The sequence below is a fragment of the Lagopus muta genome, chromosome 1 (genome assembly GCF_023343835.1).
Source record: "Lagopus muta isolate bLagMut1 chromosome 1, bLagMut1 primary, whole genome shotgun sequence".
NCBI classification, from domain to species: domain Eukaryota; kingdom Metazoa; phylum Chordata; class Aves; order Galliformes; family Phasianidae; genus Lagopus; species Lagopus muta.
Window position 1 is genome coordinate 69,528,727 of NC_064433.1, and position 23,076 is coordinate 69,551,802.

A 23,076-nucleotide genomic window follows, 5' to 3' on the forward strand; every position below is an offset into this window, starting at 1 on the left:
CCTCTGGCAATTACTGATATATGACCTCTCCCCTCTATATGGTAGCTGACAAAAAGCTAGGTCTTGATTGAGCTGTAAAGATTTTCATCGCCCACACATCAACACCAATGCCAGGAGCAGTGTCAGTCAGTCTGACTGAGCACATTATGATTAAAGGGGAAAGGCTCAAGCCCAGTGATGTAACCTCCCATGAAGGGCACCTGACAGTGCAACAGACAAGGTGGCTTCAAACCTATCTGTCAAGGTTCAACCTGGTTTGGCCTAGTTCTGTGACAGGGGATGAAGGGATCCACAGTCCCATGTCCCAGGAAAAGGGGAAGAAAAAAAAAAAAGAGGAGTTTTACAAGGAGACTCCCTATCATGCTTTGAAATTGTTCCTAATATGAGGGACAATTCCAGAGTGGAACAAAATACATATCTCCAAAATTAATTTATTTTAATGGCAGAACACGCTATCTGCCCACAAAGCAAGGCATTCACTTCAAAGATTTGACTTCAAAAACCATAATGAAATGCTTAAGGAAAACCCAAAAATATTATAGTTCTATTGCTTTCATTTCATCTTCATGTCTGAAGAAGATAAAACTATTGTTACTCACAGAGTTCAAATTCTGTTTAATCAGCACACCGAGAGAACAGGCAAAACCAAATGACAAGAGCTTTAGTTTTAAAGCTTTGTTTCTATAACAGGATTGCAGGAAACCTGAAGATTCACACCTTTAATGGTAAAGATTCAGGGGAAAAAATTACTCGGAACAGCTGCTGCATCTTACTAAGTTCTTCCAACAGAACTGTTGAAGCATACTCAGATTACCAGGACTCCTATAAAGAAGCAGTAGGATGATTTATGTGGCCTTTCTGAATCCTGACTGCACGAAGGAAAGTAATTAATTCATTATTTGGAGTCCTGCAAAGAAAGTGCAACGCTACTTCTTCACACTGCTTAACTTCCCATTTACAAGAATAACTAGATGCAACATGTATTAACTAGTCAACTGCAGGGGGTTGCTCTTCCAGAGATGCACATTAAGGCAATAAAGTCTATTTCAATTGCTGGAAAGTTTGCATCCTCTCAAGTTTTTCTACTGATGAGTTCATTCCAAACACAGAAGATGAGTGGGGAGAACCACATATTTCATCCACCAGGAAATTGAATTTTCATTTCTTTGGAAAGAATCCAAGCAGATACACTGTTAAACGCTTTGATCCATCCTGAACAGTAATGATAGAATGTATTTTAATCCAAGACCTCCTATCCATCTTATAAGAACAAAATAGAACGCACACTTCAAAATGGATTTGTAACCAATAACACCCTTTAGAAGATTAATACCTATACTGCTAGAACAACAAAACCAAACAGCAAGAACTACATCTATAAAAGATGGATACTTTAAAACTTCCCATCATCAGACTTCATAGACTGATGGTCCAACTGTAAGCGACTCATTTACCAAATAAAAACAAAGACACAGCAGCTACCAACAAACAGCAGCATATCTTGTTTTACGAACTAAACCACTTATTTCATTGAGGCAACACTGACCTAGAGGGTAGTTTGAGTACTGCTGTTTTATTTTGTTGTTTGTTTTTTAAAAATCTGCCTCCATATTTCAGCATCTCTGGCCTGTCTCTTATGATTCAAAGATGTATAGCAATCTGCAGGACACAGAAATCCCATAAACCATCTCCATTAAACAGAACGAATAAACAAATAATCCAACTGCTCAAAAATACGTAAAAGCTATAATAAAATGATTGCATTATATTATCGATCTGGGATGATGCCTGTCAAGCTCCTGCCAGAAGCTAACTTCCATAACCAAATTACAAATGCCCTAAAAACACTGGCGTCTAATGGAAAGCCTGAAAGACTGTTAGCTACAATAGTGTGAGCAGGGCTCTGGGAAAAAAAAAAAAAACATATTTAATGAATGATAGTAAAAAAAAAATTGATCCATAAAAAAGGTATTTACCTTGGAGGATCACAGCCCTGGGGTCGTACCCTAGACTACCATTTTCCACAGCACAGTAGTTGGTAACAACAAATAGAAGCAATTAGCACTCAGACTCCAGGAGCTATTTTATGACTGTCCTAAGGTGACATATTAAAAAGTAGATCAGGAAACACATGTTACTGACTTGATACTAAGCTGTTATTTCTAAACATTCCAGCACTAATCGTGTGGCAGGACTGGATCATGAGGCAAAAGGTCTCCGCGTTTGTTCTGGAAACAGATATTTTCTCTCCAGCCTTCAATATTAAACATTACTTGCCTCTGCCCATAATTTCACATAAGCCTATCCCAATATCACAAGGTCCCCCACTTCCAATGCTCAAGCCTCATTTGTCCCTCCTCAGACCCTACCAGCACTACATAGAAGCACACCATAGCAAAAATCACAGCCTATTTCTTTGTAATAGCAACAGAACACAATCTCAACAAAAAGCAAGCAACATGGCACAGCCCTGCCAGAAATGACCTTTCTCTGCAGCCACGTTCTGCTGCTTCTCCACTGCGCTTTGCTGGGACAAAAGCAAGAAAATCTCACACAGGAGCTATTGAGCAAATCCCTCACTTTATTGGTCCTATGTGCAGGGCTGCTGGACAAACCCTTTCCCACTCCAGGGCTGAAGCCAGGAGGTCTCAGAGCCAGATCCAGCACAGGTTCCTGCACCATGCTGTACAAGCACTTAACTGCACATCAGATGTATACAGGCACGCTTGACTTCAAAGGTTTAATCCAGCATGTTTTCCACATAAGACCAAGAAGGGGAAAAAAAAAAAGAAACATCAAAATTACCACAAAAATCATATACCACAGATTGAAAGAGATCCACAAAGATCTCTGAGTCCAACTCCTGACTCCACACAGGGCCACACAAAATCAAATTGTGTGTATGAGAGTGTTGCCCAAATGTTTCTCAAACTCCAGCAGCTTGGGGCCATGACCACTGCCCTGGGAAGACCATTCCAGTGCCCAATCACCCTCCTAGCTATTCTGTCTTTCTCTTGAAGAAAAAAATAAATCCTTGGAATTTATTTGCAGCTTGCTCAAATTTCTTCAAAGTAAACCTGAGATTCAATACCCAAAGGAAGCTGGTTAAGTCAAACCACCTACCCTTAGCACAAATTCAAATTACCTATTTTAATTTTGCTTTGCATTTTACATTCTAGAACCTTTCCTAGAAGGAAATACACATTCTCCCTGGCTGGAACACTGTCTTATTTTTACTCATTAAGAAGCTGCTCTTTTTTTAATTGTACTATTTATAAATTACTTACATAAGCACCCTTTTTCAGAAATTTAAATATTCATCCTTTCTTGAACATTTCACATGTATTAGCTGCAAAATGTTTTATAAATAGGACAAAGAAATTTGTACAAATATTGAGGTACTATAAAAGATGACTTCAAACTCAAAAAAAAAATATAGATGTGCTGAATGAAAATCAACTTAGAAACACTGGTATATTAAACTCATTACAGAGGATTGTATCCATTGGAATTGATGGGTATAAGCTCTTCAGAAGGAACAGGCGAGGAAGGAAGGATGGTGGTGTGGATCTCTATGTTAGAGAGTGTTTTGATGTTGTTGAGCTTGGGGCTGCAAATGATAAGGTTGAATCTTTATGGGTAAGGATCAAGGGGAGGGTCAACAATGTGGACATCCTGGTGGGGGCTGTTACAGACCATCTAATCAGGATGAAGAAACAGATGAGGTGTTCTACAAACAGCTGGCAGAAGTTGTGTGACTGCCAGCCCTTGTTCTGATGGGAGACTTCAACTTCCCTGATATATGCTGGACATACAACACAATGCAGAAGCAGCAGTCTGAAAGGCTTCTAGAGTCTACGGAAGATCAATTCCTGACACAGCTGGTAAGACCTGCTGTTCCCAGAGAAGGACCAGTGGGAGATATGGAGGACAGGATCTGTCTTAGAGAGACCACAAAATGATAGAGTTCTCAATCCTTAGTGAAGTCTGGAGGAAGGTCAGCAAAACTGCTACCTTGGACTTCCAGACAACAAACTTTGGGTTGTTCACAACACTGGCAGGGAGAGTCCGCTTGGGATTCAGTCCTGAAGAGTAAAAGTGCCCAGGAAGGCTGGTTGTTCCTCAAGAAAGAAGTTCTGAAGGTATAGAACATGCTATCTCTTTGTGCCACAAGATGAGCTGATGGAGAAAAAGACCAGCACGGATGAACAGGGAGCACTTACTGATGCTCCAGGAGAAAAAGAGAATCTACTTTCTGTGGATGAAGGGCCAGGGAACATGGGAGAGCACGAAGTTGATAGGATGTGCAAGGAAAAAAATCAGAAAGGCAAAAACCCAGCTTGGCCAATGGGATAAAAGAGAACAAAAAACCCATTTCTACAAATACATTAAGCATACAGTAAGAGGGGGCTAAGGAGAATCTCCATCCTTTACTGGATGTCGTAGGGAATGTGATCACTGAGGATAAGATAAAGGCTGAGGTTCTCAATGCCTTCTTTAGGTCTTTAAAAGTCAGACCAGTTGTTCTCGGGATACCTTCCCCCTGACTTGGAAGTCTGGGATAAGGAGCAAAATAACCCCCCCCACAATTTAGGTTAGAGACCTGCTATGCACCTGGACTGCCACAAGTCCACAGGGCCAGCTGGAATCCACCCAAGGGTGCTGGTGAAACTGACTACCAAGCCCCTTTCAATCATCTAACAGTATTCCTGGTCAACCAGAGAGGTCCCAGAGGATTGAAGGCTTGCCAACATGACTCCCATCTACAAGCAGAGTCATAGGGAGGATCTGGTAACTACAAGCCCATCAATCTGACCTCGGTGCCAGGTAAGGTTACAGAGCAGATCATCCTGAGGGAGATCACATGGTATGTGCAGGACAACCAGGGGATCAGGCCTCGCTAGCATGGGCTCATGAAAGGCAGGTCCTGCTTGACCAACCTGATCTCCTTCTGTGATTGAGTGACCCATCAGGTGGATGAGGGAAAGGCTGTTAACATAGTCAACCTAAACTTCAACAAAGCCTTCAACATTGTCTACCACAGTATTCTCCTGGAGAAACCGGCAGCTTCAGGATGTGGTGAGATGCAGGTCAGCCTCTTCTCCCACGTAACCAGCAATAGGACTAGAAGGAATGGCTTCAAGTTGCAGTGGGGGAGATTCAGGTTGGACACTACTAAATAGTTTTTCTCCAAAGAGAGTAGTGAGGCACTGGAACAAGCCGCCCAGGGAGATGGTAGAGTCACCAACTCTGGAGGTGCTCAATAAACATTCAGACATTGTACTGAGGGACATGGTTTAGCAGACAACATTGGTGATAGGTGGACAGTTGGACAGGATGATCTTTGAGATCTTTTCCAACCTTCTCAATTCTACAATTTTTTTTCTGTAAGGTAGTGAATTTGACTGCTTGTATATGTTCCTCAAGCTCTCAGAAGAGCAGAATTGATTTACAGACCTTCTTGTTACTCACAGTTCAAGAGAAAACAAAGCTTTCCAGCTTTTCTAGTCCCTCACCTTTGACTGGACTAATCACTGAGCCAATTCCACAAACACACATGAACAAAGAATATATTTTCTTTCTACATCCAAGTTACTCCTGTCAAACTAGCTTAGCAAAACCCTCAAAATCCTCCCACCTACTCAGTGGTTATATTTTCTTCAGAGCTTCAGAAGCAAATATATACTTTGTGAATATTATAATTTAATTAACATTATTACCACTCTACGCAGGTCTGATTTTAATACATTCAAGTCCTAGTTATAAGTAGTTCTCCTCAATTCTTATTTTAACATTTCCAAACATTTGTTTTGCTGTCCTTTCTTTCCCCGCATTTTCCCACTCAAGCCTTCCCATTCCCATCATATCTTCACAATGTCCACAAACACTTAGTAATGCCACCTCGCCTTCCCTTCTCTCAGGAAGGTTTGAGACCTACTTATTTCCGAGATTTATTTATTCATCACGATCATTTGGCACATGAATCATCCCCTTGCCTTTATTCACACGACAGGCTCTGAAGATCACTGCTGCACAAACAAGTTCACATAGTCCTGTGAGGAAAAAGGTTCCTTTTTCTGCTGACCCTCTGCCAAGCGTGTATTCAGAATCACAGAATTGTAGGGGTTGGAAGGGACCTCCCCTTGCCCTCCTCTTATCAAGGGTCAGAGGAACAAAAGAGCATTTCCTCCCCAAACAAGAAGCCAAAGGGAACGTTTAATTAGTGATAAAACTATCAGGACTTCTGAAGGGCCTAGCCTCTCAGCCAGCACCTGTAACCACTGCAGCTGCTGTCACCAGCGCCTAGTGACAGCAATTTTTGACAGCTGGTTTAGTCCCGAGCCAGCTGCCTCGACTTTTGCTTGGCTACATGTCTGTCAATCAGCTATGGTTCAAGATGGTATTCAGACCTAATTTCTTCTTTTCTTACTAATTATAAGGTAGCAAGTCATACCTCCAACCGAGAACATTAGGCTGCACTGAAGACAGGGCAACTCATCCCTGAAGTGATAAAAGACAGAGAAGTTAAGCATCTGACAACACTACATATCTAGTTTCAGATTTAACCTAAACTCTATCAGGCCAGGGCTTTGGCCAAAAATTAACTTCAGAGCTTTCTACACAACACTGTTGAGGAGAGCAAGCACAACACAGCAAGGGATTCCCAACAGAAAAGCAGCGCTTGACAAGTCCCCAGCTCATATTATTTATGCTTTATCAACTAGGTCCTAAAATGAAGAACACAGTACTCACAGCCACCCAATTAACATTATATAGAAACTGTAGGCATCTAAAACTTTCTTATAAAGGACATAAAGCAATCCTGTCATTCCCTAAGAAAGAACTACTTTGACAGTGTCATGCAGTACCAAACTGCACTTCAGAGCTAGCTTTGAGTGCAATGCCCTGCACAGCTGGATGACACTGACATGCAGCTGAGACATCTCATAGTGGCATCATCATTCCCATTAATCAGCCTGGCACAGAGTCATATATGAGTTATTATTCTGAAGTGTGATGTCAGAGGACTTGATGTATTTTCTACATTACACAAAGAGGAAAATTAGGAAAATCCCTTATGAGGGGATTTACATTTTTGGACAACACTTGCCTAACTGCTGATGTGATGCTCTTGAAGTGTTCTTGCTCACAGAAATCCAGCATCAGCATAAATAGCAGTCTCCTGCTTAAACTGGGGAGCAAACTTAAAGAAAACATGCAACGGGAAAAAAGCTTCACAAATTTGAACTATTAAGTTCCATTTACCACAAAGGGGTTAAGAACAGTCAGAAAAACCTACAGTTTAACAGGATCAAAGCTGATTTTAAGAGCACTCAAGCCAAACGCACAACAGATTGAGTCTACTATGACTCCTGACACCACTGGAAAGAATTTGTCCATTATGAGAAGACAAAACACCATCTTAAAACCAAATGCAGCTATATTTGTCCCGCAGCCAGGCATGGGACTTGCCCAAGGTCAGCATTACCATCCTCAAGGCTGGTTGTTTCAAATGTGACAATTTAAATGTTCATATTGTGACCTGACAGCAGTCCCACTTGGTATGTTGGCACTCCTCTGCCAGCAGGACACATTGGCGGGCAAGGTATAGCAGCTACAGACTGGCAAACAGCAGCATTTGCAGCTGGAGCTCAGCTAGATACAAAAACTGAACACCCAAGGCACTCCTATGCTGACATATGACCTAGTTTCAAACAGGCACAGCCACACACAAGAGACCCTTCACAGCCAGAATTAACCTCAGTGTAAGGAGCTCAGTCATTTCCCTGGAGTTTTATTTATATATCTCTGTCAGGGGTTGGGAGGAGGGATGGGGGTTGAAAGATGCAATACTGCCCCATGGCTTGCATGGTCATCCCAAAGCCATGCTGAAGCATGACCTATTTCAGTTATACCTTCAATTACAAGCAGCAAGGAAGCAGTCTTACGTTATCACCAGCCAATTTCACTAAAGGAAAGCAGTGATAGTATTTCTATTCCTGCAAGCTTTTATTTTCACTCAAACTTGATATGGCCAAACACAAGGCAGCAACAAGTTTTCCACGAATGCAATCTCACACAGTTGGCTTTTTTGCTGCTGTTGTTTGTACTGCTTTCCCCCTTTCATTCACACGTTCGTTGCCACAAGGCTTTATTTGACCATAAGAGGTGTTTGTTGTTTTTTTTGTTGGTTTTTTTTTTTTATTATTATTATTATATTTTTTTTATTTGGCCATAACACTTCTACATTCCAGTTCAATTCGGAGACACAAAGCCATTAGAAAAAGCATGAAGAAATGAGAAAGACTCATTTTTTTTTTTATCTGAAGAAGCTTTCATTAAGTGCAAGGTAGAGACAAGGAGAGAGCCCATTTTTCCCTGTGGAGACCCCAGTAAGCACTGGGGGCTGACCTGGTATGCAGGGGACAGAAGGAGAACAGGGCTTCCTACACCAACATGCACCACAGAAACCAGTAAAATCCAAGTAAAACTCAGTTTTTACAAAAGACCCGGAGACAAACATCTGGGAAGTTGTAAGCGAGGAGTGGAAGGATGAGTCACACAGAAGTAACAACAACAAATTTCACTTAAGTGCTCCTAATTTCAAGCCCTGACCCTGCAGGGAATCCTATGCATGCACCCCTTCCAGCACAGTGCATACTGCAGCTCTGAAGAATGCAAAAACCAGTGCTCACATCAGAGCTTTCTATGCCCACGATCTCACAGTTGCACATAACGAGCGATTTCTATTCATTACCCTGGCTGGCAGAGTTTCCCGGCCCAAAGGCTCTCAGCTAAAGCAGCTGTAGTACCATCGCCACCTCAAGTCAACTGGAGCACAACTCCCAGCTCCCGTTTTGCAACAGGGGCTTAGAAAACACCTGAGCAGACGTCACCCGCGACGCACGTTAAGCCCACCAGAGTGCCGGGAGGATTCGCCGCCGCTCCGCTGCCCGAGCTCCCGGTACAAGCCCCGAGTCGCCGAGCGCGGGGCAGCTCGCTGGGCGCAGGGAAAAACCCACCGGGACCACCCGACGGCCACGCGCGTCGGCGAGAGTGCCGAGCGTCCGTACTCCAAACACGCGACACACACTTTCTGCTCGCAGTAATTCCGGCCGCTGGCCCAATAACGCCAAACAACGGAGGAGCGGGAGCCGACGCGCGGCCCCGCGGCGTTCACAGCCCTCCGGCCCGCCTCCCGCCGCCGCCGCCCGCTCCCGCCACGGCCGCCGCCGCCCCTCACCGAGGCCGCTGATCTCGTGGCGGAGGCCGGTGCGGCTGCGCTCCTCCGCTATCGCCCGCAGCATCAGCTGCAAGGAGCGGTCCGGCTCGCCGTTGGCCTCCCCGTCCCGCGATGCGGCGCGGCCGCCGCTCCCGGCAGAGGCCATGCTGCTGCCGCCGCCGGCGATGATCTCATGTCAGGCCGCCCCCGCCGCCCGCACGGCTCTCCCCGGTGGCGGCGGCGGGCGGAGCCGGGGGCCGCTCTGTGACAGCGACAAGAGCGCCGAACCGAGCCGCTCCTCTCCACTCGCGCAGCCCGACGTTCCCCGGGCTCTGCCCTACTCAGCGCAGCCCCCGACCGAAGCAGTCGCGGGCACCGCCCTGCCTGGTACGGCCCGGCCCGGCCCGGCCCCACCGCTTCCTGCATCGGCAATCGCCAGCACCGCCCCCCCCCCCGCATCAACCAATGGTGCGGCGGAGGACGGGGAGGAGGGCGGGATGTATGTCAGGTCCCCGCCTCCTGTGCCGACGGTGTTGGCAGGTACAGCTGAGCAGTGCAAGGTTAAGAAGCCGGACCAGGTCGAGGGCCGTGTCACTGCCACCTGAGTACCCGAAGGAGTGGCCTCGAGTCCCCCCTGCTCCTTCCATCAGGTGCTGCAGTTGTTAAGGGCGCTGTCCCGCAGAACTGAGGTCCCTTGTGGCTGCTAGCACCCCCAGAGACTATTTCACCCTCTGATAACAGACCGTTGGGGTTTCTTGCATTGATGTATGCGAGATAGATAGCTAAAAGCATTGCTGCATTAGAGTGTATGTGTTGTACAGCAGAAATCTCAAGTAATGTAATACTTAAGCTGAGTAAGTACCAGCTGAGTTAACATTGTCTTTTGAATTAGTCAATAATGGTCAAGCTTTGCTACGCCTACATAAATAACTTGTTCCAGCTATGTGCAAGTCTGCATTTTTCTTGCTGTGCTTGTTTTAGTAGCAGCTAATAGGGATAGCTTGCAGTGCACGTTAACAAAATCACCAGAGAGTACCTCGCAATTAAAAGGGGGTTGGAAGTCAGTAGATATGGGCTTATTTAACGTATCTGAATGTATTTTTAATAGATGAGACAATAATATATATGCTTTGCATTGCTGATGCTGTCAAGGCTTGTTTACATACTTGCAGCCTGCTAGAGATCTGAATTACTTAAATACATCAAGCTATGCACTTTTGCAGGAAAAGTATGTTCCTTTGCAATTCTGACATTTTCAAAGTCTCATTTAACCTGCTATGAACATGAAAAGTACCTTCGCTTACAAATATTCTAGATTTATTATTTTTGGTAAAGCTTTAAAACAGTTGCTTGCAGCAAATGAATGTTGGATAAACTCTACAGATACAAGACATGAGAAGCAGCTTTCTTCTGAAGATAAAAAATGCTCAAAAATCCTAATCATATCCTGGTTATGTTTTTGTTTTCTTTTGTTTTCTTTTTGCTGCTTTCTGCTGAAGGCATGCACATTGTTCAGTGGGCCTTTAAGCGAGCGTGCATTCAAAGATTAATTCTGCCATTTTTACTTAATTGCCTACCTAACTACATCAAGACATTTAGACTTAGTAAAGAACACCTTTGGGCCCCCCATTATGAAACGTGTTACATTGGGCAGGTTGGAATATGCTCCAAAATTGCTTTTGGGACCTTACCGTGTACAGCACAGAATTAATTCTGCTCCCAAGATGAAATATACAATTAAAGCTTGTGAAAATACTATTTTTAGAATGTTACAAAATTTTTAGCTAAAATTACCCTTACGAATACTCCCCTGAACGCAGTACAGACCATTATAAGGTCATGTATTTCAGAAATTAGAGGTGTTTCATTTGTTCAGCTTTCTCCAGCCCTTCTTCCCCCTCTCTGTACTATTCTTGTCATACCTGTCTCTAATTCTATTAGTTAACTGCCTTGGGTTATGCTGAATGGAAACCAGAGGTGCTTCAGCTTTGCACTGTAGAAGTGGAAACATGTCTGAACTCATACAAACAGCTTTTGAACTCCACTGATCCCTCTCTATTTGATCAAAAACAATTGTGCATTCTGTGCCTTTTATTCTAAGTTGCTCCTGTGCTGTTCCTGAGAGTGCAATTATCTTAATTGGATTGAGATATGAACCACAGCCTTTGTGATAACATGCTTCCGGGTTTTGTAAGCTACTAGCACGTAATCCTTGTTTCATTGTTTTACTTTATCTATATTGTATCCAGAAACACTTCACTACTTACAAACCCTCCTCAAACTCTCCATCAGTTCTGCAAATTTAAAGTCCAGGAAGAAATTCATTAAGTTTTGGGTTTATACGGCTTTTTATTTCATGAGAAGAAATGGGCAGTCCCTCAATTAACCTAAAGCACAGGAATGCACTTCCTGCCAATCTGAAGATGGCTTTGCAGTCAGATGACAGGGATTTGCTGAAAGAGCTAAAGTAACTGGGAAGCCGCTTTAGACAGCAGAGATAAGATGGAGCTTTGCATAGACCAAGTATCTATTGAGATATAGAATGCCAAGTTGGAAAGGACCTACAGGGATCACTGAGTTCAATTCCTGCCTCCACAAAGGATCACTCAAAATCCAAATGCCATGGATAAGAGCACTGTCTAAGAGCTCCTTGAACTCTGGCAGCTTGGGGCTGTTATCCAAAGTCCAAGAAGAAAACTCTCTAACTCCATTGTGGTGTTAGAAAGCAGCATGTAGTTTATCCTTTCATCCTCCAACTTGTATTGATAGTGGGGTTTGCCATGACTCAGGTGCAAGACTTTGCACTTGGCTTTGTTGAACCTCATGATGTTTACCCAAGCCAACTGCTTGAGCCTGTCTAGGTCTCTTTGAATGGCATTCTGTCCCTCAAACATGTTTACTGCACCATACAGCTTGGTGCCATCTGCAAGCTGGCTGAGAGTGTGCTCAATCCCACTGTCAATGTCATTAGTGAAGATGTTAAGGGGCACCTGTCCCAGTACTGACCACTGATGTCCATCTAGATACTGAGCCATTGGCAACCACTCTTTGGGTATGATCTCAGAACCAGTTCCTCATCCATCAAATGGTCCACTGGTCAAATCCATATCATTCCAATTTGGAGAGATGGATGTTACGGGGAACTGTGTCAAAGGCCTTATTGAAGTCCAGATAGATGACATCTATGGCTCTTCCCTTGTCCACAGTCTCAGTTAATGCCATCATACGAAGCCACTAGGTTAGTCAGTCAGGATCTGCCTTTGATGAAGTCGTGCTGATTATCCCAAGTCACCTCTTTCTGTTCCATGTGCCTTAGCACAGCTTCCAGAATCTGCTTCATGATCTTCCCTGGCAAAGATGAGGCTGACAGGTCGGTAGTTTCCCAGGTCATCCTTTTCTGCATTTTTAAAAAATGAGTGTGACATCATGTTTGTTCCAGTCTCCAGGGACTTCAGCTGACTGCCATGACTTTTCAAATACCACTGAGAGTGGCTTGGTGACTATGTCAGCCCATTCCCTCAGGACTCTGGGATTAATCTCATTGAAACCTACAGATTTATGGATGTTTGGGTTCCTCAGGCAATCATAAACCTGATCTGCACTTACAGCAGGAGGGGCATTGCTCCCCTGTTTCCCATCTTCTGAACCATCCACTCAAGGGCTGTGTGTATAGCAGTCAGTAGTAAAGACAGAGGAAAAAAGTTGTTGAATACCTCCTTGTCTGTTGTTACTTGATGACAGGTCTGGTTAAGGAGAACCAATGGTACATCCACAGTGGCTCAGAAATATGAGTCAGAGCTGTGAACTGACCTTGTGTAACACCTGCACCTATGCAGTTACCACTGCTGGGATCTCCTGTCTATTGTCAACATCTGTTAATGGCAGGGGTGAAATCTCTGTAACAACAGAGAGTTTCAACCCACTCTAAAAAGAAAGTTAAATCTCATCAGGCAGCAATAGAGAGTTTTAAAGAATTACTTGCTTGTAGAAGAGATCAGTCATGCACAGTTTACAGAGGATGTAATGGTTAACTTACGGTTAAATTGTGCAATAACTTCATAAAAAAATGAATTTTCAGCAGGAAATCCAAAGTAATATTTTAATTAGAAACTGGTGTTTTAAAATCTTGGCAAATTTGTGAACAATTCTACAGATGGAAGAGCAAATTAAAATTTGAAAATGGGAGATGATTGTATGAATACAAGTTATTATGGTTGAATTTTTAACTTTATTTTTAGAATTCCATAACAGGGGCTATTTTTAAAGTTGGTTGCTGTTTTTTGGGGGGGTTTTTGCATTTTTTTTACTGTTTTATTCTAATAAGTTATCTTAATTATGCTATATTTTACAGTTACATTAGCTTTTCAGTATTTCAGTGGACATTAACTAATATTTTAAGTAACATACAAAAGGGAGCATGTGAATGGAGAGTAAAAGATTGTTATTTGTAGACTTGCTTTTATGGGAACTACTCTAATGAATGTCATAAACAATAGCCACAGTGGGTTTCCTTTGGATTCGTTTATTTAAGTAAACATTCTAATTGATTCAACTACATTCAAGACAATTCATGTAGTTTTCTATATTTTTACCAGTCAGACAAAGTTTCTCTCCAGATCACATGGCTGATCTCTGCTCAGACCCTCTTTTCCTGATATCTAATCAGGCTATTTAATCACCTTGGCAAAATATGCTGGTACTCAAATATGTGTAAGGTGAAATATTAAGTAAATAATAAATATATAAGGGAAGTCAAGTTTCAAATTAGAGAAATGCTTTCCTGCTTAGAGAAGAAAGAACTTTAAAGCCAGTTGACTGCATGTGAACAGATGATCTTTGGGTAAAACTTGAACTCAAGTTTGTAAAAGGAAGGTACCAATGGGGTCAGAACATAAGTGTAATATTTAGTCATTTAGTGCTTGAATTTCTGTAGGCCCCTGAAGAATATAGATGGTTAATATTTTTCAGAAAGACATGAAGTAATTCATGTATAAGGAGAGCTCGATCTCTAATTTTCTGACACAGAATTTTATTTGCAAAGCGAAACAAGAACTGAAGGCTCATTTCAGTTAAGGATAAATATGTTTAGAATAAACCATATGAAGTGTTGACTTTTCTCTCAAATCAAAACATAATTATCTGTATTCTGGTCAACAGGGTGTGGGAGTGGGAGAAGGGAAGGAAAAAAGGGTTTGGACTCGATGATCTCTGGAGGTCCCTTCCAACCCCTACAATTCTGTGATTCTGTGAATTTAAAACACTAGAAGTTTCCTTTTGAACATGGAACATCAACTGTTTTAGTAAATTGGTGCTTCTGACTGACGTATTCATGAGAACATCATATTTTTGTCCAGAGTTGCTTGAAGTTTTGATGGTAAAATATTAAGCCAGCTCAGTTTTCTGTATGATACCTTTGTTCCCAACAGAGTTAATTGCACTAGTGGTGAACAAGGTGAACCGTAGAAATGTGATTAGCTGGAGTAGCTGTAGACTTAAGCTGTGAAAATGATCTCATCTGTTACTCAGTGCCTTGTACAGCATTTCTTGGCCAGAGCCATTATTACTTCTGAGAAGCCTTATCAGTACAATACCCCTTTTAATAAGTGTTTAAAAATCCTGGGATTTGCTATTCTTAGAGAAGCTTAAGAAACTATACCTGTATATATTTCTAAACTGGTACTCATCTAGTGTATTCACAGCAATTTATGATAATTTCAGAACCTCATAACCAGTATGTTTGTAAACAGCTGCCTTACGAGTTTCAATCTATTTTTCTCTATGGCAGTTGCATATGGCAATTGTGCTTTTATTGTATTACAATGTGCTTTATGTGCAGCACTGCCTGGAAAATGATAATTATTATTTAAATGTAGACCATACCTCCATGAAAATGAATTTGTATTTAAAAAAATTAAGCAAGTTCATCTTCAAGAGTTGAAGCACAGGAAAATATAAAAATAAAATATAAATACTCTTAATGCCTGGAGGCTTCAATAGGTTTGGAACCTCATTTATTCAAGCAGCAAAAAGTTGGTCCTTTCTCTCACTTCCTGCACTTCTCAAGCCCCTATTGAAATAATCTTATGATGTACATTTTACTACTTTTGTCCCATGATTTCCTCTTACTCTTTGGTAATGTTGCTACTTCTTGAAAGCCACATGCTTCCAGCTCCTCAAAGCACACATCCTCTAGCATTATCACTTGTTGCTTTCAAGGCTCTCTTCTTTTCTCACTCCCTATCTTGAACACTATTTTCTTAGGTGCCTTTGCTCTAGGCCTCTGTTGTGAATACACTTGCCTATATGCTTAAATTTCAAATATTAAACAGTGATCAGGTTCAGGCAGCTTATTTAATCTAATTCTATGCATCATAGGCCATCATACTTCAAGAAACAAATCCTACGCTAAGCTGAACGCTACTAAAGGAGGATATTAGCCATTTCAGTAGGCTTTTTCTGAAAAGCATATCAATAAAATATAATAATGGAATATATAAGGTTCAACAATAAGAGCGGTAGTGAAATTGTTTTTCATTTTTCTATAGATGCAGTGGTAGTTTACATAAACAAAAATAATTTGAGATACTGAAGAGCATCTTTATGTGGCTGAATGTTATGGCTTCACTTCTGAAGTGTCTACGGTTTTCTCTACATTGTTTAGATATTGTTCCCTGGTAAAGGCAATTTACATACACATAAACTTATTTATTAATCTTAACTTCATGTGTAGCTTCCTGTTACGATGCATAAGGAATTCCCTAACAGGTATTTTGGAGGGATTGTGTGTCTCAGAGAAATGAATTTCGTTACTGTTCATACACAAGATTACCCTCATCTGTAATGGATCTGGGTCACATTAGGAAAAAAGAGTTGAAAAGTGAGGAACTGAGGTGTCTACTGATCTTCTTGAGTTAGATGCAAATTGTTCACTGGCCAGTTGTACGAAACATCATACAACGCTAATCTTGAATGCTAAGATTTTTTATTTTTTTTTATTTTTTGGCCAGGATTAATAGTAAAAGCAAAGCAAATGCATGTTAATTTATTATCTGAATTTAGATACCCTGCTTCTGCGCAGCTGTGACTATTTGCCCATCTCTACCTTCTGGGAAAGTTGAGGAATGAGGCTCATGTCAGGCTGAAGCAGAGAATGAGAAGAGATGGTTGACACAGGCAGTCTAAGGCAATCCATAGTTTCTGTGTTTTTCCCCTGCAACGCACTCTTTCATGCAATGTTTTTATTCCATAGATAAATATTTTAGACAAAGAAAAATGCTCCTCCAATTAGCTTGAATGCAGTGACATATTTTAAATTTAGGGAGCTTATGTGCTTACCTTGAAAACAGATGGCAATGGGATTTCTTTTCCTGATGCACTGCAACAGAAAGACAGGCAGCAAGGGTAACTTCAGGAAGTGAAATGCCTTTTCACACTGGAGGAGATAAAAGACTTTTTGGTGCATTAGAACAAACTGAAGAGCATCATTTTGAATTTCACAGCTCTAATTATTCATAGTGTTATCAGTGATTACTTGAGGTCATAAAGGCAGGAAGAAGCTTTTCCCTCTTGAAACCTTAATTTGACTCTTAAGGCCAAAACCAACAGTATGTTATAAATGTCTGCTGTTACAGATATCTTCTCAATCCTTCCAACAGATACTGTGGTTGTCAGCTTCTCTACTGGAAAATCCTTGATATAATCAGAGATCAGGAATGCCAAGGAGCGCTGCCATGGCTGCTCTGGGTGGAGAACTTTGTTGCACCTGCCAACTCTTACATCTAGCCCTAGCTGCTTATAGTGACTGCTGAAGTTTCATGAGTATCAAGTGCCAAATGCACAGAAGTATTTCCTGCCCTTTACTAGGTTTTGTTTTGTTTTGTTTGTGTAGAAACGTTACGAGAGAAAAGTAGTTTCCTGTGAGGAAGAACTAATGTCTCTAAATGAAAGTGCCAAGTCCCTGTAGAATGGTAAATTTGCATGCTGAATCTGCTTGCCAAAGTCAATCAAGTCGATGGAAAGACTTGGTAGGTAATTAGCTAATGCTTCATTGTCTGTTCATGGATGCCTGGCTGTATGTTAGCTCTGACAAATGGTTTGTTTCAGCAGTGTAATTGATAACTGACAGAGTTTCTCTTAACAAGCTGCTCTGATGTCACATGCTCTATTACAGTGCCTTTTTTGCACCTTTGCAGGTAAGCTTAGGTCAACATTTGCCCTATAAGGCCCATATGATCAGAAATGTGAATGCAGCTGTAGATGTTTGCAATAGGCAAACTACTCCACTTTGGAAGACAATATTCTTTTGTTGGGCAGTATATAACAAATATTAAAAGTAAATTTTTTTCTCAAGTCAGACTGAAAAAACCCACCAAACACGTTGCTTTGAATGTTCCAGTCTCACATGTAACACCTACAGGCTCTAGTTGATGCAGATATATTATTATGCATACACAAAGGAAAAGTTTGTTTTCTGAAGGGATTAAGCAATAGTTTTATTATGTATGCATAAAGCTTTGGAAATCAGATGTCAAAAGTCTTTCAAAGTCCCTCAAAGATTAAAGTTGGCAGCAATCAAGATAAAAATATTGTCATAATGAAGGCATCTTTGGGATGCTCTGCTGTAACTTGGATGTGACCTGACATTTCATCCACCACAGTCTGCCTGTCTACACAGCTGACTGCAGATTTCATTCTCATTTCATTTTTGCTTTTTATTTCCATTCTCTCCGAACTTTTTTTGTCAAACCTGAATCCTGCAACCAATGAGAGAAAGAAAACCCACTTACATTTCAGACTGCTCACTTCAGACATATTTCACTACATCTGTACCAGCAAACCAAGCAGACACACCGCTGGCCCTGAACACAATTCCACGCTTGTTGCAGTGCCAAGTGCCACTGCTTTATTCTGGGGAAATTATTTCCTTCTGTGGCTTGGGGAATTGCAAGAGTTGGTGACTTGTCAGCCATGTCTGTTTGTCTTGTGGACAGAGAAGGGTCTCTGGCCTGTTTAATGCACTAGTCCATGGGTGCACAAACTTTTGGCTTGCTTGGGCTGCATTGAGTAAAGAGGAATCGTCTTGGGCTACATATATAATATGTAGGTCTCCAAAAATAATGCCTCCTATTTATTTCCGCAAAAACTAAAACAGATATAAAGAGCACGATAACAGGTTGACACTTGTTCATCACTCGCAAAAATGCATAGCTGATGTGCTGAAAAATAGAAAATGAACACCATATTGACAAACATTCCAGGTTCTAATAATTTTAGTTCAACTTTCAATTATCCTGTTATCCAAAGAGAAGTAAAAATGTCCCTTATCCTTTTCCAATTGTTCTACTCCACTAATAACTTGTTGAATTTTTTAAAAGAGAATATTTATAATTTCTTCATTTCTTATTTCTGCTGTTAGGAAAAAAAAAAAACAAAACATTCAAAGCTATTTGAAAATGTTAAAACTTATACTTAATTTTCATAGAATCATAGAATGGCTTGTGTTGGAAGGGACCTGAAAGATCATCTAATTGCAACCTCCATTTGCAAGTAGGCTTATCAACCACTAAATGAGGCAGTAGAGCAGAACCCCATCCAACCTGACCCTGAGTGCCTTCAGGGATGGGGCATCTGCAGTTTCTCTGGGCAACTTGTTCCAGTGCCTTACCACCCTCCCACTGAAAAATTTCCTCCTGACATCTAATTTAGATCTACCCTTCTTTAGTTTAAAACCACTCCCCTTTGTCCTATCAACATCTACCCATATTAAAAGTTTATTTCACTCTTTTTCATAAGATCCCTTTAAGTACCAGAAGGTTGCAATGAGGTCTCCCTGGATCTTTACCTTATCTGGACTTTCTTTCTCTTTTCTTTTCAGAGAATCATAGAATGGCTTGGGCTGGAAAGGACCCCAAGGACCACCAAGTTCCAACCTCCCGCAGTCACCAACCTCCATATCCCTCCATATCTTCTCCTGGACCAGGCTGCCCAGGGCCCCATCCAATCTGGTCTTGAACACCTGCAGGGATGGGGCATCCACAATCACTCTGGGCAGCCTGTTCCAGCATCTCAGCACTCTCTTGGTAACAAACTTCTCCCTGACATCCAATCTAAACCTTCCCTCCTTGAGCTTAAAACCATTCCCCCCTTGTCCTATAACTATCTTTTTACTTACCCAAGTAAAAAGTTGATTCCCCTCCTTTTTATAGCTCCCTTTTAAATACTGAAAGACTGCAATGAGGTCTACTTGCAGACTTCTCCAGGCGCAGCTCCCTCAGCCTGGCCTTGCAGGGGAGGTGATTATCATCTTCATGGCCCTCCTCTGGACCCTCTCCAATAGCTCCACCAAAGAGATAAGGCTGTTTGGCCCTTGCCCCTCGCTCCTTGACTCATTGTTCTTTTTTTTTTCTTTTTATTTCTTCTTTTTCTTTTTCTTCTTTTTCTGGCAAGTTCATAAACATAGATTGCTTTCCCATTTAAATGCATTTTTTTTTTTCATAACAAGTGTTTTGACTTGATTTTTAACCATAACATTTGAAGAAAATACATTGCCAGTTTCGTTCTGGAAGAATGTATGAGTTAAATATATACACATATATATATCCATGGCCACTTGGAACATTTCTTCAGAGATATGTATCCTATACATTTTTAAAAGCTTGATTCCTTATACAGCTGTCAGCTGATCTTTTTCAATTAAAGTCCTTTGATCACTACCACCTGTCCACAGATTTTGTTTATCTGGAAAGCTCGGTTTCAGACACACAGAATGTAATTAAGAAACTTTACATGATCCGTTTGGCAGGAAAAGAAAAGGACAGATCATTATTTCAAGATTTTTTTTTCTAAGAACTTTTTAACAGACAATAGCAGGGTTCTAAAATAATATCTTTATCCACTTTAAAGATTTGTGAGACAATTAAGTAGAATTCTGATAACACTGGAAAGCTGCTAATGTGTGGGATGCGCGTCTGGTTCTACCTGTGTGCACTTTAAAGGAAAAGGTGGGAATAAGGGAAAAGTTCATCTGGAATCTGTGGGATTTAAACCTTATACTCATTCTTTTACAGAACACTGCAAAATAAAAGTTTAAACTCTCAATAATGCCAGCTAATGGCAATGGCTCTGAACCAAAGAAATATATGCGGAGAAACTTAACAGCGAAAGTTTTATTACTTTTAAGTAAGTATTCTTATTGGCAGCTCTGGACGCACGGGAGTAATCCTCCTATCATGCATAGCTTATGCAAAAAGATCCTCAGTTTATATACATAACTGGTGTTACATATGCAGAAGTTTTCCAAGAGGTACATTACATATTCAGAAGTTTTCTCAGAGTTATGTTACGCATTCAGGTTTTCCCAGAAGTATGTTATATATTCAATGACCCATTCCAAGCTGGACTTGCTATTTCCTTGGTACAAAGACTCAGCAGGACTTCCTTATCTCCTTGGTTCAGAGACACAGCTCTTTCTGTTATCTGAGCAAGTTGCAGGGCAGCAGTATCAGCAAACATTAGCAAGCTTAACTGTACTGTCACTACTTGTATCATTTTAAAGCAGAACTGTCTTAGAACATGCCTCTCCATTTACAAAAACATCTAGATTAGGGAGGGAAAAACAAACAAACTGAAAGCACAACAAACAATATAAACAAAAAACACTCATGGGGACAGTCAGAGGTTGAAGGTCTACGCTGAAAACCTGGAAGTTTTTCAGTGGATGCAGTGGATGCCAGACTAAACAGAAGCCAGCATCATGCTCTCCTCATGAATAAGGAAAACTGTAAGCTTGGCTTCTTGGTACTGGTAAGGCTGCCTCTGGATTTCTGTGTTCACTTTCATGACCTCCCACTTCAGAATGGTTTCTGAGAAACTAGTGTGGATCTAGCAGATTGTTGCCAAGATAATAACAGATGGGATACGGAGCTAGTCTGGTTTAATCCAGCAAAGAGGAGGATGAGGGCAGTCTCATAGCATCCACAGCTGCTGTTGGAGAGCAAAACAGAGATGCAAAGTAGTGTAAGATGATGTAGCCCAAGGCAACAGCTGCAAATAAAGGCTTGGCAGGTTCAGACTGGAACAGACTTAACAGCGTGAGGGACTGAAGCGAGGTTCAGCAAAACCTTGAAAAAAGGCAGAGAGCTGACTTGGCAGGAAAATGTTGAGAAGCTGCTCCAAAAGAGTCTGGGGGCTTGGGTGCCTGGGCTCAAGGCCAGGCTGGAGTTTGTGTAGGTGGCAGCCTTGAAAAAAAGCAGCCTCAACAGAGACTTCCCCAAACATCTCTGCCAAGAAGCTTCATCAAGATTTCTCCTTACTTCTCTTTGTAACTGCTTTTAAGCTGAAACTCTTGCATTTAGTAATCTGAGCTTTGCTGCAGCCCTGTGGCAGCTGTGCCTGGCCATGTACCCTGTTGATCCTGGCCCAGTCATGTGGTCTTGACCTCCCAGTCTGCCACCATGAACTTGACTGACACCCTGTTTCAATGGCTGCCATGGGCATTCCCTGAGCCTCCTTTGCTCTCTGCATGGTTGGCATGCCAGGCTCTTTCCCACGGGGTGCCCCACAGCTTTTCTCCTCATGTGGAGCAGCCAGCCATCTCAGAGCTGCGCAACAGCTACTTGTGGGGATCCTTCACCAGCCCATGATCCTGGAGAGGTTTTCAACCGTCAAAAACATCAGCCAAGGTGAAGAAGTTCTGATGCAATGCTGGAGTGTTCTATTAGAGCCTTCAAGAGCAAAAGGGGCTGATGTCATTGCAGCATATATCATTATTTTGCATGATAAGAGCTATCACTGCAAGTAGTAGCAATCTGTAAAAATTTAGTATAGCTGATTGATAACTGCAAGTGGTTAGCACAGTAAATATTGTTTCCTCAATGCTAAAATACCTCAGTCCAAAAGTAGCATACTTTGGTTTGGAATTGACAGCATGGTATGGAGGCGTGCAAATCTGATGCTCAAGTGGTCCAGCACTGAGGGGGTGCCATGACCAAGTGGCCAAATTAAAATACTTGTTACTGATTCCACAGAAGTTTTTGTTTTTAAATTAATACATTTCCTTTTAGGTACTAAGTGATTTTGTTTTTTAAAAAATAAAATATGGTTGCACGGGACTGTTCTGGACAGCTGACATTTCACAGAAACTCCCTTATTTCTTCCCCCCTCCCCACTTTCATCAGCAGGAGGGAGATCCAAAATATTAACGTTCTCTCAGAGAACTATTCAACATTTTCTACCATGGTGATAGCTCCACAACATGGCTTTTGACACATTCTGAAAGTCTGCATCCTGAAGGACTGTGAAGAACGCTCTGAAAATGTTTTCATTTCACAGTCCGTCCTCATGTCACAGATAGAGATAATTTCTGAAATAATTGGATGAGAGAGATCCTGAGCTCTTTTATAAGCAATCAAATGAGCACATATGTAAGGAAAATGAGATGGTGAAGGAAAGGAAAAAGGAAGAACAAGAAGAGGGTTTCATGAGAGACACTTGTTAATTCACTAGCTATAAGGGAAAAAGTTGTTATTATTGATGCCGTACTAGTAGTTATTCCCAGAATAGAACAGAGATGCAATATCTTCCTCAAACAATGTACAGTCTAGCTGTAGCACAAGAGAAAATGAACAAGTACAAAACAATAGCATGGACACAGGAAAACACAGTGCATTCGGAAATTGTTTCAGAAATCATTGTTCATTATTTTTTGCATCACAACAAAGTCAAGAGGATCTGCAGACCATGTGCAACAAAGGTCAGAAGACACATTCTCAAGGCAGGAATGCAGAAAAACTGGAATGCATATCCTGGCTGAGCTCCTGACCTGTTGATCAGTCCTGAATGAGTCAGTTCACAGC

The 23,076-nt window shown here is 41.6% G+C and overlaps 1 protein-coding gene across 3 annotated transcripts in view; it reads right to left on the bottom strand.

The window, feature by feature from the left end:
- Positions 1-9,643, bottom strand: part of KIAA0930 (KIAA0930 ortholog) — a 67,054-nt gene extending 57,411 nt beyond the window's left edge. For all 3 annotated transcript variants that reach the window (XM_048939101.1, XM_048939108.1, XM_048939092.1), the window contains exon 1: positions 9,245-9,643. In XM_048939101.1, the coding sequence (XP_048795058.1) occupies positions 9,245-9,389 (145 nt within the window). In that variant the 5' untranslated portion in view covers positions 9,390-9,643. The remainder of the gene's footprint in view (positions 1-9,244) is intronic.
- Between the last annotated feature and the right edge of the window lie 13,433 nt (positions 9,644-23,076).